Source organism: Hippocampus zosterae, chromosome 2 (genome assembly GCF_025434085.1).
Source record: "Hippocampus zosterae strain Florida chromosome 2, ASM2543408v3, whole genome shotgun sequence".
NCBI lineage: Eukaryota > Metazoa > Chordata > Actinopteri > Syngnathiformes > Syngnathidae > Hippocampus > Hippocampus zosterae.
The window spans coordinates 8,752,166-8,768,249 of record NC_067452.1 but is presented as its reverse complement, the minus strand read 5'-3'; the positions used below and the strand labels follow the sequence as shown (position 1 = coordinate 8,768,249).

General features: G+C 43.6%; 1 protein-coding gene across 4 annotated transcripts in view; it reads left to right on the top strand.

The window, feature by feature from the left end:
* The window catches only part of zranb3 (zinc finger, RAN-binding domain containing 3), a 99,499-nt gene extending 84,340 nt beyond the window's left edge, over nucleotides 1-15,159 (top strand). For all 4 annotated transcript variants that reach the window (XM_052052325.1, XM_052052296.1, XM_052052307.1 and 1 more), the window contains 5 exons: nucleotides 4,849-4,989; nucleotides 8,791-8,931; nucleotides 9,144-9,336; nucleotides 13,302-13,433; nucleotides 14,631-15,159. In XM_052052325.1, the coding sequence (XP_051908285.1) occupies nucleotides 4,849-4,989; nucleotides 8,791-8,931; nucleotides 9,144-9,336; nucleotides 13,302-13,433; nucleotides 14,631-14,729 (706 nt within the window). In that variant the 3' untranslated portion in view covers nucleotides 14,730-15,159. The remainder of the gene's footprint in view (nucleotides 1-4,848; nucleotides 4,990-8,790; nucleotides 8,932-9,143; nucleotides 9,337-13,301; nucleotides 13,434-14,630) is intronic.
* The last annotated feature ends 925 nt before the right edge of the window (nucleotides 15,160-16,084 follow it).

Sequence of the window (16,084 nt, the reverse complement as noted above, 5' to 3'; positions counted from 1 at the left end):
CCTACATTTGTTTTGTATTTTGTTCTCTCACTGAATCAAATTTGAAACAAATTGACCTCAAAATCATATTTATTAGGTTTCACTGTTAGAACTTTATGTATGAGACGTGCAACTAAAATATGCAGCAGCACGGACAATAAAATGTACCTTTGGAGATCATAATGAGTGTAATAAAACATGTAATAAATAATAAGAATAATAATAAAACACAACATTCAGGTGTACTGAGTTTCTGGAGATCTTGAAGGAAATGCTGACTGCTTCATGTGTACTCTTATTTTCTACAAATGTGCCTCCCTGGCTTTAGTTGGAGCTATTTTGCTCGACAGTCACCATCAATTTGCAAGAGGATGGTTCCTTCTTGAGTCTTGAAACCTCTCTGTGTCCTCCACCGGTCATCTGGTGCCAAATACATTTATTTCCCCAAAAAGTGCTTGAGCTTCATGACAGCTGACCTCTGGCGGAGTGAGGCCGTGGCAGGTCCACGCCAGAGAGCGGCACGGCCATCGATCAAAGGCGTATTCAGCGGGCGGCGGCTGGTGAAGCAGCTCATTAGCTTGCTTTTACACACCTGAGCACTGTCTGGTGCTTCGCAGGTCTGCAGGTAGGCCCAAAGGAGCTGAGCATAGGATGGCCATCAGCAAAAGCATAAATGCCAATAAAACGGCTTTTGTCTGAGTAGCTGCAGCCGGCATGCTCCTTTTTCTTTGCATTGCTTTCAAAAGCCATGCTCTGATCCTTAGTTAGGCTGAGGCCAAATGTAGTTTGCAGGCAGATGCACGTGAAGGGGTTCAACATACACTGTATAGACCAGAGTCTTGGGAAACATTTTTGTGCAGCAGTCAGTGCTCTCTTGAATGAATGAGAAAAAAAATACCCTCTCAGAACGGTAGAAGCAGTTATAAACTACTAGCTGGTTCGCCGCCCTGCGGGCGGCTCATCAGCTAGTTCCTTCGGAAGGCTGGTAAGGTGGGCCTTCGGCCCACAAAAGTGTTGTTGCTTGGTTCAACTTTTTGTTCATCTTCATTGCTTATCGCGAAAATAAAGAGATGTTTAGCTCTACTAAATAACTAACAATTTCATTGCAATGCTTGTGGGTAGACAACATTTTTTCGCTAAGATGCCCGCGCGATCGTAGTGAGCCACTGCCTGAGCGGCGCGCAGTGGCGGCGCGCAGTGGCGGCGTGCAGTGGCGGCGCGCAGTGGCGGCGCGCAGCGGCGCGTGAAGTAGGTACGTTTTGAAAAGGGACAGACGGAAGGACAGACCGCGTGCGGGACGACGCGCAATATATATATATATATATATATATATATATATATATATATATATATATATATATATATATAATGCTCTCTTTTGGTTTATATATATAGATAGATAGATAGATAGATAAAATGGAGACCAACGCAAGAGTGTCATCTGTGTTCACATTTTGTCGGTTTAATCGGCATTATAACGTGAACGGATGCTACAGCAGTCACCTGATTGCGCGGTCTATGCACCAAGCAATGTGAAAAGATGCAATACCCTCGCCCCCGACCCCCGCCTCTTCTCTCAGAAGTACAGCTGGGCTTATTTTGCATGGGCAGGCTTCATGCGGTGTGCTGCGGCTGTTTGAAGCAAAGAAAGATAATCTGTTTGATGACGATACACCATCAGCCCTCATTTTTTCACAAAATCTTCTAGCCTTGGATGCATCTCTAATTCCTCGATGTTTTGCCCTCTACCATCCATTTTGATTGCTATGTTTCACATCTTATACCTTTTTTTTTGTTTTGTTGTTGCTCTCATATAAACCAGGTGAAAACACTTACAGATTAAACAGAGAAACAGTGGTGTTCATTTTCATTTTTGGGTTGTTTTTATTTATTTTTTTCAGCCGCTCTGCATGCGCTTTAGTGTCCGAGCTCTTCCGGGATTTATTTCCAAGGTGTCGGACCAAGCAATAATGTTGATCAAACATGACTGTCAAAACAAATGTTTGTAGAGTACAACATCAATTATTGATTCATTCCACCGCTTCATCCCTGGTGAAATAACTACCCAACCCCTTGGATAAGCCTCTTTTTTTTCGTATTTCTGTTGTCTGTGCACCACAGTGATTTCTCGTGAGCACCGGTCACAATTTTATTCCAATTATACAAGCATTCCTTGACCTTCAAAAATTCTGTGTCATTCAAGGCTATTTTACATATTTTTTTTGTTACAAGCGGCAGTAATGGCCACGCTGGGGGAGAGCTCGGAGCAGGATTTCATTTATATATAAGCATTGGCTAGTGACCGATGGATGGATGGATTCGATGGATGGATTTAATATCATAATAGAGCATATTAGATAATGACAGGTGTTCCTAACTGTGGTGTCCAAACAGTTTACTGTATAAAAGTACGAAGCAAATCAGTGGAAAATGACTATTTTGATGATACTTGCACAATGTCAAACAAATGGAGGATGCCCTGTGGGCACATACAGTACTTGCTGTTTGCTATGGTACGATGTGACCATTCATTTCTACTTTTTTACTTATTCAAAAGTAAACATATAAGGCAATGTGAGGTGGGGTTTTTTTGTTTGTTTGTTAAATTTAGTGGAAATTACTTAACCGCATAATGAAAAAAGAATGTTTTAGCAACTTTACTTTAACTTGAAATGAAAAAACACTCCACTGTCACTGTAGGTCAGTTTTGAAAATGTCAAACGATTACTTCACTTGTTCCATTGGTGATTTTAAAGAGTGATGACAACAAGAGTTTTCCTTTCACTATATCAAGCTTGCCGCTGCGTTTTTGGTCCCTTTTTCATTCACTTTGCTAGCTTCTCGGCTGTATATTCCGTCAATACTGGCATGGCGGAGGTCATTTTAATTCCTCTCCAGATTGACATAAAGCGTTGGGTGCAGTTTTCAGCTTGCACACCTTTGCACTAGGATAACAAATTTGGCTGTGGAAAGCGGAAAGTGAACACCGGCTAGTGAGATGGAGTAGATTAGATGATTGACAGTCGCTGTGGGGAAATAAGCTTGCCGCACCGGCGAAATGGACAGAATTCAGGAGGGGAGAGAGCAGAAATTGAGTAGACAAAAACGGAGCAATGAAAATCACCATTTCAAGAAGTAATGTGTGTTGTAAACCTACCGTAGTTTCTTCAATTACTGAAGTGAGCATTTGCTGTTGACCTGTCAGTTGACTGTAATGTGTCCAGGTCCACCTAACTGCCGCAGCTGGTCCCCCAGTTCACATATCAACTAAAAGACGGGGTGTTCCGATCTTTTCTTTTTTTAAACATAATTTGGAATGTGCGTGTTTCAGGCAAATGGAATAAAACAGCCGTCATGATGAAAACGAAAAATTCAGACAGCTCATTCAAACAGATCGAGATTTTACAACCGATTTCACAGTTTTTCAAATGTTCAAAAAGTGTACTGCCAGTGATGTTTACTTTTTGCATTCCTCCTTTTTTGTACCATGTGCCTTGACATCTGAGCTACAATATTAAATACCACACAGAATTGAACTGTTCTGTTTGGTGGTCATTTCAAGACATTTTTCCCCCTAGAGCCTTTTCTGTTGCTGGTCCCTCTCTCTGGAATGACCTCCCTCTGAACATTCGGCAAGCCTCCTCGCTGCCCATCTTCAAAGCCCTCCTCAAAACTCACTTGTATTCTTTGGCATTCGACTCAGCATGACTTAGTTTTGTTCTTGGTTTTACTGTTTAGTGCTTTCTACTGCCTTTATTACCGATTTGCATGTTAAATTGCTCCATGTACAGCACTTTGTATGCAGCGATGGCTGTTTGAAAGTGCTCTATAAATACTGGTGACTTGACTTGACTTGTTGATTTAACTCACACTCCACAAGTTACAATTGGATGTGTGGTTCTGACTATCTTAGCTATTATAGAGTTTAAAATTTGTAACATCACATATGAAAACTGCTCATGAAGAGGCCATCACCAATTGTCACAAAACGCTAAACTCACCCAGATGCAAGGAAATGAATAGTTGAAATGAGTTTTGTCATAGGTGACGTCACACTGCCGTTGCTCAATTCATCTATTTGCATTTAAAAAAAATTAAAAAGAATCTTGCAGCAGTTTTGCATATTTGGGAGACACAAACCTGGACCGGTCAGTTTGTAGATCACGTTCTACACCAGTTTGTGGAAGCAGTCAAGTTTGCTCCCATTGTGCAGATGCAAACCTTTAGTACAGTGGTCCTCAACTAGAAATGCTGTTGGTCCACTTCCCCTTAATTTAACAAAAGCAAAACAAAATACTCATTTTACCAAAATAAATACTAAACATGAAAACAAAAATATTATTTTCATTCCCCTTTTCACATCCCCTCTGAAATCACTGAAAAATATATCAGAAGAGGAGTTAAGAACCATTTTAAACACTGACACAAGGGAGCACAGGAATGTGCAGTGCTGTTCTTCCACTAAAGGCGAATGCAATATCTGAGGCATGCAAATATTATTTGAGGACACCATTGGGATGTTCATTTACCATGTTGCGGTGTTCTGCTGTTAAACAGCATCGGTGCTGGTAATCAAGCGATCGCGGTAATGCGCAGATTTATAGTCCAAAAATATCAAATGTATGATGTAAAAATCACTTTATAATTTTTTATTTTATACAATTTGCTGAGGGTCCGGACAGAGGAGGTCCGGACAGAGGAGGTCGGCGGTCCGGACAGAGGAGGTCCGCGGTCCGGTCGTGGATCGCGGTCCGCCAGTTGAGGAAGAGGGCTTTAGTTGATCAGGCTCAAATTGATTTTCCTCCCTCCTCAGAATCACTCTGCCTATGTAAACCTCGCTCATGGCTCCCAATGGTCGCCTTTCGACAGGTACCTAAGTCGGGATGAGGTGGCCCAGGCCTCACTGAACAAGGCCCAACAGGATGGAGGCAGCGTGCGACCGGTCGCCAAGGAGGACTTCTTCATCAAGAGGAGGGTGACCTCGTCGCTAAATTCAACCACCTCAGACAGGTATGATCAAAAGAGGGAGTTTCCTGCTCAGCATCGGTGTCAATGTTAAATGCCTACCTAGCATCTAATAGGAAAGTTGGTACTGCAGCCAGTGATGTCTCGTCAGGTGTCGCCTCAACGAGAAATGATAATAAAATATGCGAGCGCTATCGGCTGAACAAAATGATGAATGTATGTTTTGTTTTTGTTCTCGGGTGGCGGGGTTAACGGTAGCAGGCACAATTTTCACCCAATTTTGATTATTTCAAGAACCTGAGTGTTCATCATCTGCCCATTAAGGTGATATGTCTCATCGTGCCCCTTCCTCTCAGCAAATCAATCCATTTCCTATCCCTTTGCTGTCACCATGGAGACCTGCATCCTCCTTCTGTGCAAGGCACAACGACCCGCTGTGTGTGTTCATTCAGTAAATTGAGACCATAATGCAATCTATTGGCAGAGACTCAACACCCGCCCAAGAAGCGAGTGACCGCGGGTACACGAGCCAACACACAAACTACGCGCACTCATCAATGTTTGTGCAATATGTTTCTTTGTCAAGTTGCCTCTCAGTATTTGTGCTTAGTTTTACTGCTGGGGGAAGCACAAAGCCAGACATCTCTGGATTGTCTGATTATGGCTGCAAGGCGTGACCGTGTAAAGAGCCCACGGCTTTGCGGCATTGCCAGTTGTAGCAGGAAGACGCATGAGTGCTGCCATGACTTGATGAGTCTCATTCCTTCCGTGACCATGCTCCTAACTCCGATCACTCGTATCTCAGATCAACTTTTCCCATTGAACCATTGGAATGAATGAAAATGCCATGGACCGTTTCAGCCCGCAGCCCCAAATAAAAAGTGTTCTTTTGTATCAAAAACAGAATGGAAATAAATACATTGGCATTAAAACGTTTAAAATTCACACACACGCACACACACACACACACACACACACAAACACACACGCGAATAAACAATCTTTTGGCCATTCTTATTTTAAGTACACCAATAGAAGCTTATTTTTGTCTTGCTTTCATCCGTAAACATTTTTGGCACCACACGATTCTCTTGGTACCAGTTTTTGGTATCCGGACCACATTTTTGGGGGAGCTAAGGGGCAGTTCTTCTCTATATCAGTGAGGATAGATCTGTCTGTTGTGGGTCTCAGATTCTCTTGCTGGCTCAGACTGTATGAAATTCAAAATAAAAGGATGGGGAAACAATGGAGTCCATCTGTCCTTCTCATGTGGCTCCTGCATCCTACTGGGATGACGTGGCAAATGCCCAAAGTAGTTATCCCCTCCCACAAAAAATAATATGAATTGGAAAAAAAAACAGTCTCATGTACATACTTGGAATTTGCATAGGTTGTCATAAAGTAGATTATATGCTTGGCACAAATTTATTATTGTTAACGGATGATGTGGGGAGGATTTCACCTGACTGAACTTGAAAAGACTGAGACTAATTTGCTATCCTTCACATACATAAGAGAACCATTGTAAGGAATTACCAGTCATAATAAACATTGTCCAATGCCCAGAAATGAACAATTTGCTTTGCCATTGATAAGTCCCATGCATTAGGATTTCTGAAGAGATTTACTCAGAGATTGTTTATCTCTTATTGACCCCACTCATAAAAAAATAGGCATTTAATAGTTTTGATACTCTGTGGTTTGCTCCATCAATATTGACACAGCGTAGCACACACATAAAAGTTCAGTTCCACCACTGATCTAGAATCTCGTCCTCCGAGGCAGGCATCTCAAACATGAAGAAAAAACATCCCGTAACAACAACCGGGAACACAAGATGCATCTTGTGTTCATGGAAGAGGACAGGCGGGAGAAGGGAACGATGAGGGTTGAGGAATTTTTTCCATGATCTTTTTTAAGATCATGGAAAAAATTCTGGAGCCTGCATGAAAGTGGACTTTATAGTACCGTATTGGCCCGAATATAAGTGTTTTTTGCATTCAAATAAAACTGAAAAAGTGGGAGTCGTCTTATATTCGTGGTCTAGACATCATACCCATTCACAACGCTAGATGACGCCTGATATCATTGAAACGAATGCTGAACTTGAAAACGAACCCTCGAAAACGAAAACGAACTTTCACGAAGAATAAAAATAAAAATAGCGGTAGCACAAAGAAGAAAAATAAAAAATGTTGTCTATCACATGCCCTGGACGGCAGTGAGGATGATGTGCTATGGGAGGAACCAGTGGAGCCAGAGGATGGGAGTGAGGACAGTGACACTGAGCACAGCGAGTCAGAGGATGTTTGTGAGGAGTAATCTTCTGTCATGACAGATCTCAGCTACTCTCAAGTTTAACCAGTTTGCATTATTTTATTGCAATGTTTTTCCTTATTCAGATTTTTTCAAGACTATAGTTACAGTTAGACTTGTTTTTTATGGTTAATGCAGTTATTGTAATTTTGTTGTTTTATCACAACAGATTGGTTTATTTACATTTCAAAACCCAGAAGCCATTCATTAACGAATGTGATTGCACTTTATTTTACATATTTAAACGTTCGGATATTAAGATTTGAATGAGGCAAAATAACATGCTTTTTCTCTCAAATATATTGTTATCATCATTTCTTTCGGATGTACTGTGATTATTTTCCATATAAAAATGTGTTTGGTGTTCAAAAAGTCTTTATTCAAACTTGAGTCTTGAAAAAGAGGGGGTTGTCTTATAATCAGGGTCGTCTTATATTTGGACCAATACGGTATACAGTTTCGAGTTTTGTTTACAGCCTAGGCTAGTGTTGTTCTGCTTCGTATTGAAGTTCGTTTTTTTATGTTGTTTTTGTTTTAGTTTTTTTCTGCCCACTTTGTTGTTCCTCAGTCAGGTCGCTTCTCGATTGGCTACATTCCATTTCATGTCACAATTCAACGAGTCATGACTTGGGAGACCTTGGCTTTCCTCGCACACATGAGGATTTTTGGTGGTTATTCTCGAATGTTTCATATTTTAGTTTCAGGCCTCAGTATCAGAACAAATTCACATCAGACGACTTAATTATCTTAAAGGATGATCTTAGTAAAACATAAAATAATTTGGCATTTGTTGTTCGTTTGCTGATGGGGGTTGCAATTAATTTTTTTGCCACTCTGTTAAACCGCCTGTGTGTGTGTGTGTGTGTGTGTGTGTGTGTGTGTCTCTTCCCCTTGGCATCATTGTTTTTTCCAGCGTTTGCTATGTTTCTTCTTCATGTTAGTTGGATCACATGAGGTTTCTGTTGTGAGGTCTCGATTCTAGAACGTGGCGGAACAGAATTTCTGCGTGTGGTGTGCTGTGTTGCACACCACACACCGTATGATGAAAACTGTTAATGCCTGATTATGTCATTTTATTATGTGTGGTCTGTAACAAGTCTTAGGAAAAAGCCAAAAGCATTGTCTGCACCAGACCTGGCCTACATAAGACCCCCAAACTAATATTCATCACATACCAGTGGTGTCTTCAAACTCTTATACTGCAGCTCTGCTCCTCTCAGTCGTCTTTCTTCGCATTTATTTGGATATCTACAGTACTCTCTATCTCTCTTATCCTAGAAAGATGTCACCTTGTGCCACCCTAAACCTGATGACTTGATAGCGTGTCAAGTCTTAGTATAGTCCTGTGACATCACCCATCATCAAGATCAAAAGATTCTTCAACTGTTCAAATGCAAGTCATTTTTGATGCGTCAAACAGTGACTGCTTCTTATGTAGCACAACACGTCCTCACAGACTCAAGCAGATGTTTGTGGCTGTTTCGGGTGAAGCGCTCATCCACTGTATGTGCCCCATGTGCATCTTTGCAGCTCACGAAAGGATGATGGCGAGCGACCGTCACCTTTTTTCCTGCAGGCAGTGAATCGCCAGGGTGTCCCCCTGTGTCTCTCCTGCCAGAAGGCCTGCTTGACCGCCGGCGAGGCCTGGGACACCCGATTTTGCAGCTCAGAGTAAGTTAAGACAGGCAGTGGCCCCATGAACTTTAACCCATGTTATAAACTGGTGATGTTCCTCCATTTTGACTTTCTGTACATGGAGCCAGGTGTCCCCATGAGTTTGTCTGCATACGGTTTCATTGCCTTGGAGCTGGCGTTTCTCGTAAATATTCTGTCAGTCCACATGTCACGCAGTGCAGACGAGGTGATGTTCTCCGCTCCCGTAGGTGCCAGGAGGAGTTCCGGTTGCGCTCCAGTCAGACGTACATGCGCTCGCGGGTGCTGGAAGTGGAGCGGGGCATCTGCCAGCACTGCGGCCTTCACGCCCACGACGTATTTGTTAAAGTCCGTGATGCACCGCCGTCCCGGCGCAAGGAGATGCTCGAGCGCACTTGGCTCGCCCAGCTGTCACTCAAACAGGTTGGACCCAAGCACAAAACTATAAATAGCTGATGTGCCCCACACACACGCGCGTGCGCTCACGCACACGCACACACACGCACACACACACACATACACACACACACACACACACAGACACGCACACACACAGATTGATCTTTGCTAGCTTGGGCCGGCTCCCAGTAAATGGATTGCAGGCCCCATTGATTTTCCTTCCAGTGCCAGGCCCCGACCAGTAAGCCTGTTTGAATTGGTTGGCTGTTATCCTGCATTCCCCGCAACCTCCTCATTGCACGCTTCTTTTGACACACATACACACACATATATATTCATCCCCGACCCTCTTCCCAGTGCCGCCGGCAACAGCCTCAGTGCCGATCGATGCGGCTAGCTTTAGAGGAAACAAACTCAGCCACATGATAAGACGGCGTGGTGGTGGAAAAGCCTTAAGATTAGTGCCTCATTCTTTGGTTCATACTGGGGGTTCTTGTGCGTGTGTGCGTGTGTGTGTGTGTGTGTGTGTGTGGGTGTGTGTGTGTGTGTGCGCGCGTGTGTGTGTGCGTGTGTTTCCCGCTGCACATCTCTATGTTTCGCCATGTGAGTGTTTCAGTCTATTTCAGTTTGTGTGAGACCAGGCAAGCGTACGTTTGTGATGGGAACTCTGCCCCTATGTTCCGGCCTGCTCTTTAAATCTTTTGAGATCAATTCCACCTCACTGCCGTAATGTCGGCAAAGTCGTACTCAAATTGGGCAAATTGATTTTTGGTTCCCAACTCCTTGTCAGGTTTCTCTTCAATCATCTTTCGTTCTTAATTGATTTCTACTCTTTGTCTCTTCAAATGGGATCAATAGTGTTGGTCTTTTGTGTTTTCACGTTGGTTCAAAGTGAATCTGGTTCTGGAATCCTTCCTACTTGTTAGCCAATTGTGCTAGAATTCTTCTCCAGTGAGGCAAATATCATTACTTTCTGTCCTCTAGTGGTTCTTCTTAGAACTTCTTGCAGTTTTTGTATTCTTATTACAGAAATGTAGAGTGTTACTTTGTTATCAGGTCTAAAATTATTTGAAGAGGGCGTAGGGAAAACCCACAAAACGTTTTAATTAAGTTCCTTTCAATATGTTTTCAATCATTTTTCACTTTTGGGCGCTCACACATGCAAGGAGTGGAACAGCTCAACCTGATCTGCCTGCACCCATTCAACCGCCATCATTGTAATAAGTTGTTTAAAACAAGCCTGTAAAGATAAACTCCTGTATATTCAAACTTTGCAAGTGTCAATACGGCCATGCCGTGTGATCACCAGTAACCCGATAATGAGCGCCTCTTGTTCGTTGTACAGCAGAAGACCTCTCAAAGTTGTTGTTCTCACCCCCCCCCCCCCCCCCCCAAGCTATTGCAACTCTGCCTGGAATTTCAATCATACCAAAAAAGGCGATGCATTTAGTGTACTTTGTACAAAAGTTAAATTCAAAGCAATTAAAGGCAATAGTTATGATACTCTCATGGCATTAATTACAATTCTGCTCTGGTTGTTTTAGAAGACTGTACGCCTCTCATCCGGGAATGATTCATGTTGGTGGTGGGGTGGGGCATAAATACCGCTTGTTGTCTTATCCACACAAATTCAGGCTGGTCAGTCCGAAGCAAGCCTTCTTGCACGAACTGATGAGGCTTTCTCAGATGAGAGGCAAAACAGGGGGACACCCTGAACTGGTTGCCAGCCAATCGAAGGGCACACATAGACGACCAACCATCCGCGCTCACAATCACAACTCTGGACAATTTCGAGTGTTCCATTCCAATGTTCCATCCTTCCATTCATGTTTTTGGAATGTGGAAGGAAATCAGCGTACCCGGAGAAAACCCATGCAGGGACAGGGAGAACATGCAAAATCCTGAATCGAACCTTACACTTGTGCGCTGTGAGGTGTGTGCTCACCAATCGACCACGGTGGCGGTCCGCTTGTTGGACTTAATATATTTAACTTAATGCAAAAGGAAGAATAAATACAGATCTTCTGATTAAAGACTGCATTCATAAATGAATGTGAGTAAAGCGCTCTCTGCCCCCCGACGGTGGATGAGGACAAGATAACGAAACTTCGGCTCATAACAAGTTGCACCTTCTTCTTCATCTTTGTTGTCGTCTTCTTCTTCTTTTAAAGACATCAAAGAAGCACTTCCTCCGGAATTGTGGAAGTAGTCATGGCAACTAACTTGTGCAACAACAAGGATTTAGGCGCATTAATCCAACAGGATTGTACCTTTGGCTGCAATGCAAGGTGGGATTCTAGTTAAAGGAAGCCATTTTAACATAAAAACAACAACTTTATCATCATTATTAGCTGACATTTTTCAAATTGACGAGCTATAGGGCGCGCGAGAGTATTTCCGAGCTGTTTCACTCCGCCCGTTCATAAACTCTGAGCGTTGCTCAAATGTGCCGTTCGATCCTTCAGAGTACACCAAAAACGGAGTGCCGGTCCATGCTCCAGGCGCTCCGATTGCGGTCAGGATGCGCCAGGCAGTCCGGATGGAAACAGTGCAAATGCGAGTTGCTGATTAGTTTAGAACACAAGCTGTATTTCAAAATTTGCAGAGGGGAGCCCACTTTGAGTCGTGCACAGATGTCACCCTGAATTTCCAAATGTGCCCATTATGTTCACGTTCTCTGTTTTTGCTCGACAAATTTCTCCACCCATAAAATTAAAATTTCGAGTTATAGAAAGAATAAAATTAGCAAAAAAAACATGGACAATAGCAAACTCAAGCTGTAATAGATGAATTTATGGTCACAAATGAAAACCTGCGATAAGCCACAAAAACTGAACCGTGAAGTAGCCAGGGAACACTTTATGCATAAACTGAGGCTTGAAAATGGTGAAAAGCACTTCTCGCCGCTCTCAAACACTCTGGGCAGGTGCTCTAAAGTGGGAGAGGGCCAACCCTTCCCCGAGCCATACTGTGTCACCAGGCACGATCAACATGGCTGACAGGTGACCATTACAGTTTATCAGCATGGCAGTGACAGATTGCCCAAGTCTGCACTTTGTTACAGCCATGGATGGAGTTATGTTACGTCAAACCATCAGGGTCTTTAAGTTTGTACAGTGTCCGCTCCACTAGTGGCTCCTTGGGTATTTTGAGGTTCCTATTGTCATTAATGTCACATTGGCTCTGGCCCTGAACAGAAATTAAGAAACAGAACAGCGGAATCTTATGCAAGGAGTGCAAGCAAGAATGTTAATTGCCTCGATTGGGATTCAAAACCCCGCTAGCGCGAGCGGAGGAGGTCGCAAAGCAGCAAATTGCATCTTGTGTGTTTTGACAGAAAAACAACAGTCTGGAGTTGATGCTTTCATCAAGCTCAAGTTCAAACTTTCAAACAAATTCAGGATAATCGAATGACATTTTAGGAGCCCTTTTCCAACTAATTTCATGCCATGTAGGTGTCATCATCAGAGAATGTGCTCAAGTTATTAGTCCCAAAAGCGATTGTTCCACGCATATGTCTCGGGCTGTCGAGAACTTAAGAATTCATATTCGTTTTGTTTTGTTTTTTTAATTCCCTGCTCCATGCTATCATAAGTGTTCTCTATTTGTTTGTGACTGTGGTTATGATGAGGCACATCTGCAATGTGCCTCAAAGGTGCACATATCTCTTCAAATTGAGTGTGTGTGTGTGTGTGTGTGTGTGTGTGTGTGTGTGTGCGTGTGCATGTGTGTGTGTTTTGTAAAATAATACTTTAGGCGAGTAGCGCTCAGCCAGAGCTAAACACATCACGGCTGTAGGGAAAAATGAACTTGAGCATAGATGGATGGTTTCGGAGGGTAGTGCAATCACAGCTTGTTTTTGGCAATTTGTGGCCGTATCGGAGAACATCTGAGGGTGCTGCTGTTTTTCTTTTTTTTATTCATTCCACATGCGCACACGTGTGTGTGTGTGTGTGTGTCTGTGTATGTACGTTTGGGTGCCCTTGCAGCTGAACGAGATGATCCGCGCTCCAGTGGAAGGCGATTTCTGGCAAGTGGACCACATCCGTCCAGTCTACAGCGGAGGAGGACAGTGCTCTCTGGACAACCTGCAGACACTTTGTACCGTCTGCCACAGAGCTGTATGTGCACCACTCAACACAAGGCCAAAATACATTGTCCACCTTAATTTTGTTGGTCAGCCGTGGCCAGAGCTCTTTTTTATCCTGCTGAAAAGAAAGTTGCATCCCTCATGTTGAGGATCATCTGAGGTGGCAGTAATGTGATACATGGTCAGCCTTCTCTTGCCAGTAATAACATCCCAGTAGGCGGCTATGTCGTGGTGATGTATAGCATCGGCTGCAAAAGGCCACGTGTGTGCATCTCGTAATCACACGCGATTCCTCAAAGGAGACATTAGAGAGCAGGGATGTCCAAATAAAAGGCTTTTCTGAAATGTGCATTAATGTCACACCAGCGACTGTTTTGGTGATGTCTGTAAAGCGCCTCGGCCAAAATACCCCCAAGAATTCACAAATGACAGCAGACGTTTTGTCCTTTCTGGTGCCCCCTTGAAAGCAGCCCTGTCCCCTCTGTGGTGGTGGCGTGTGCCCGTGTAATGACGGCTTTCCATTACAAGCGATGCAGCTGAATCAGTGATTTTTAAATATCTCCTAAGTACAAATAGCACCACCGCTGCTAAGTGTACATGTAAAAACGACTAACTGTGTAGTGCTTGAAAGTGATGGACAGAGTAAAGCACAGGTGTCAAAGTCAAGGCCCGGGGGCCACATCCCGCCCGCGAAAGCAAATCATTTGTGTCAGCTTCCATGACGCTGTCTTAAGTCTGAACCGAAATCTCAAATTGTCGTAGGGAATAAATAACGGTGAGTTTTCGCAATCATTTTGTGACCAGGTTTACACTCGCTTGAACAATACTGTAATTGAACAAATACTTGACTGATTTCAAAACTAGTGAGCCATCTTTTTTTGTGTGTGTGCGTGTGTGTACACGTAATAATACGATGTGATGATTAAACATTTACTCGGTTTCACTGTCATTATGGCCTTCCGCGGGAAGACGTAACTCCAAAGTGGCCGTTGACAAAAATGAGTTCGACACCGCCGGAGTAAAGAATGTCCAAAGAAAGTACTGCTTGGCCATGTCGGATCTGCATTCTGGCTTTGTTATTCAATTAGTCTTACTTAAGTCGTATTGTGCTGAGCAATCAGAACAGAAAATTAAAAAAAAAAAAAAAAGTAATCATGTATATTGAAGGTAAAAGACATTTCATATTGTATGAAAATCCCACTTTTGAATGCTTTTTCTTTTCCAACAGAGGACGGCGCAGCAGGCCAAGGAGAGGAGCCGGATGAGGAAGAGCGCCGTAGCCAACAAGGTTGCGACAGACATCAGCACATTCTTCATCAAGAAATAACGCTCCTCGCTCACTCAGGTGCATCGTTGAGTCCCAAATGGCACTCACAAGCTACATCATGATTTTTCTCTGTTATTGGAAACAAAAGGCCAAACTGCTTTGTTATCCGTACTTTTTTTTATTTTTTTCGCAAACAGGGACAGCAACCACATCCCCCTCTCGTCCCCGAACCATCACAAATGCAGGGAGAGGCGGGTTTTTTTTTTTTTTTTTTGATTTATTGCAGCCCCCTTTTTGCTCGAGGCCTAAATAGAGCAGGTTGCTTCGGAGACGCGCTGCTATTTTCAGATTTTGCAAACTTAGCGCAACGTTGCAGGTAAGCTGGGTGATAAATTAAAAACGTAGCATTCAACAAGCGGTGGCTTGTTTGTGTTGCTTTTTTGGAAGATAGATGACTGTCCTCTGGAATAAAAAGCCATTTTTTATGCAACTCCCGTGTCTTTTACTCCGTTCTTGTAGCGCTTCCGCCACAGTTTTGGAGCGTCAATACGGACCAGCTAGCAAATGGCGTCGTCGCCTGGAGTCTGCAACATTATTGTCCATCCACCCCGCTCTTCTTCTGCTGCGCTTGATGTTCTGAGCAGAGCTGCAGTCAGTCAAGAGGGCTATGTTTAGAGGCACCGAGAAATGAGTTACTATGGAAACAAGGCTCCAGGTTCAGCGGTGTCGAGAGCATTGAATGTGTTCTTGTACAAGTTATACAATGAGCCAGACAGACATCAGCGGCTCCGATCAATATCAGCGGGATCCTGTCCAAGTGAGGCAGGGTTCCACCTCCCCCCTCTTTTCCTTTCCCGCTGCCTTGACGGGCGGCCACGTCCAATTCAGAATTCAGCAAAAAAAAAATTGCCGTCACCGCAAAGTTTTGAATTTTGGCTGTCAGCTCCAACTTCTTTGTGTGAAACTTTGCGGGAACCCCTGTATGTGTGTGTGCCTGTGTGTGTGTGTGTGTGTGTGTGTGTGTGTCCACGTGTGTGTCCCCCTTAGGCTGCTCCAGGTCTCTACTTAATAAGGCTGCTGTTCCTCCACTGTCTAAAACGACAAGCTTGGTGAGTAATGAACAACTTTGCAGGCAGCCTTCCAACAACAACAGGTCTCAGTGTCAAGCCCCTGTCAGCAGCCGATGACTCTGATCGCATCTTTTATTGGACCCAAACTGTGTGTATGTGTGCGTGTGTGTGTGTGACAGAGAGAAAGCACAAATGAGGGTTCGAGGGGATGCACTTCATTGACATGGTGTAGAAGAAAGCCGAGAGATATGTGACGGTCATACGGTGCCATAATGAGCCAGTGTCCCAATGAAGACGTATCTTCTCCCCCGCAGGGCATGCTGGGTTAAGAGCACAGCGCCGCAA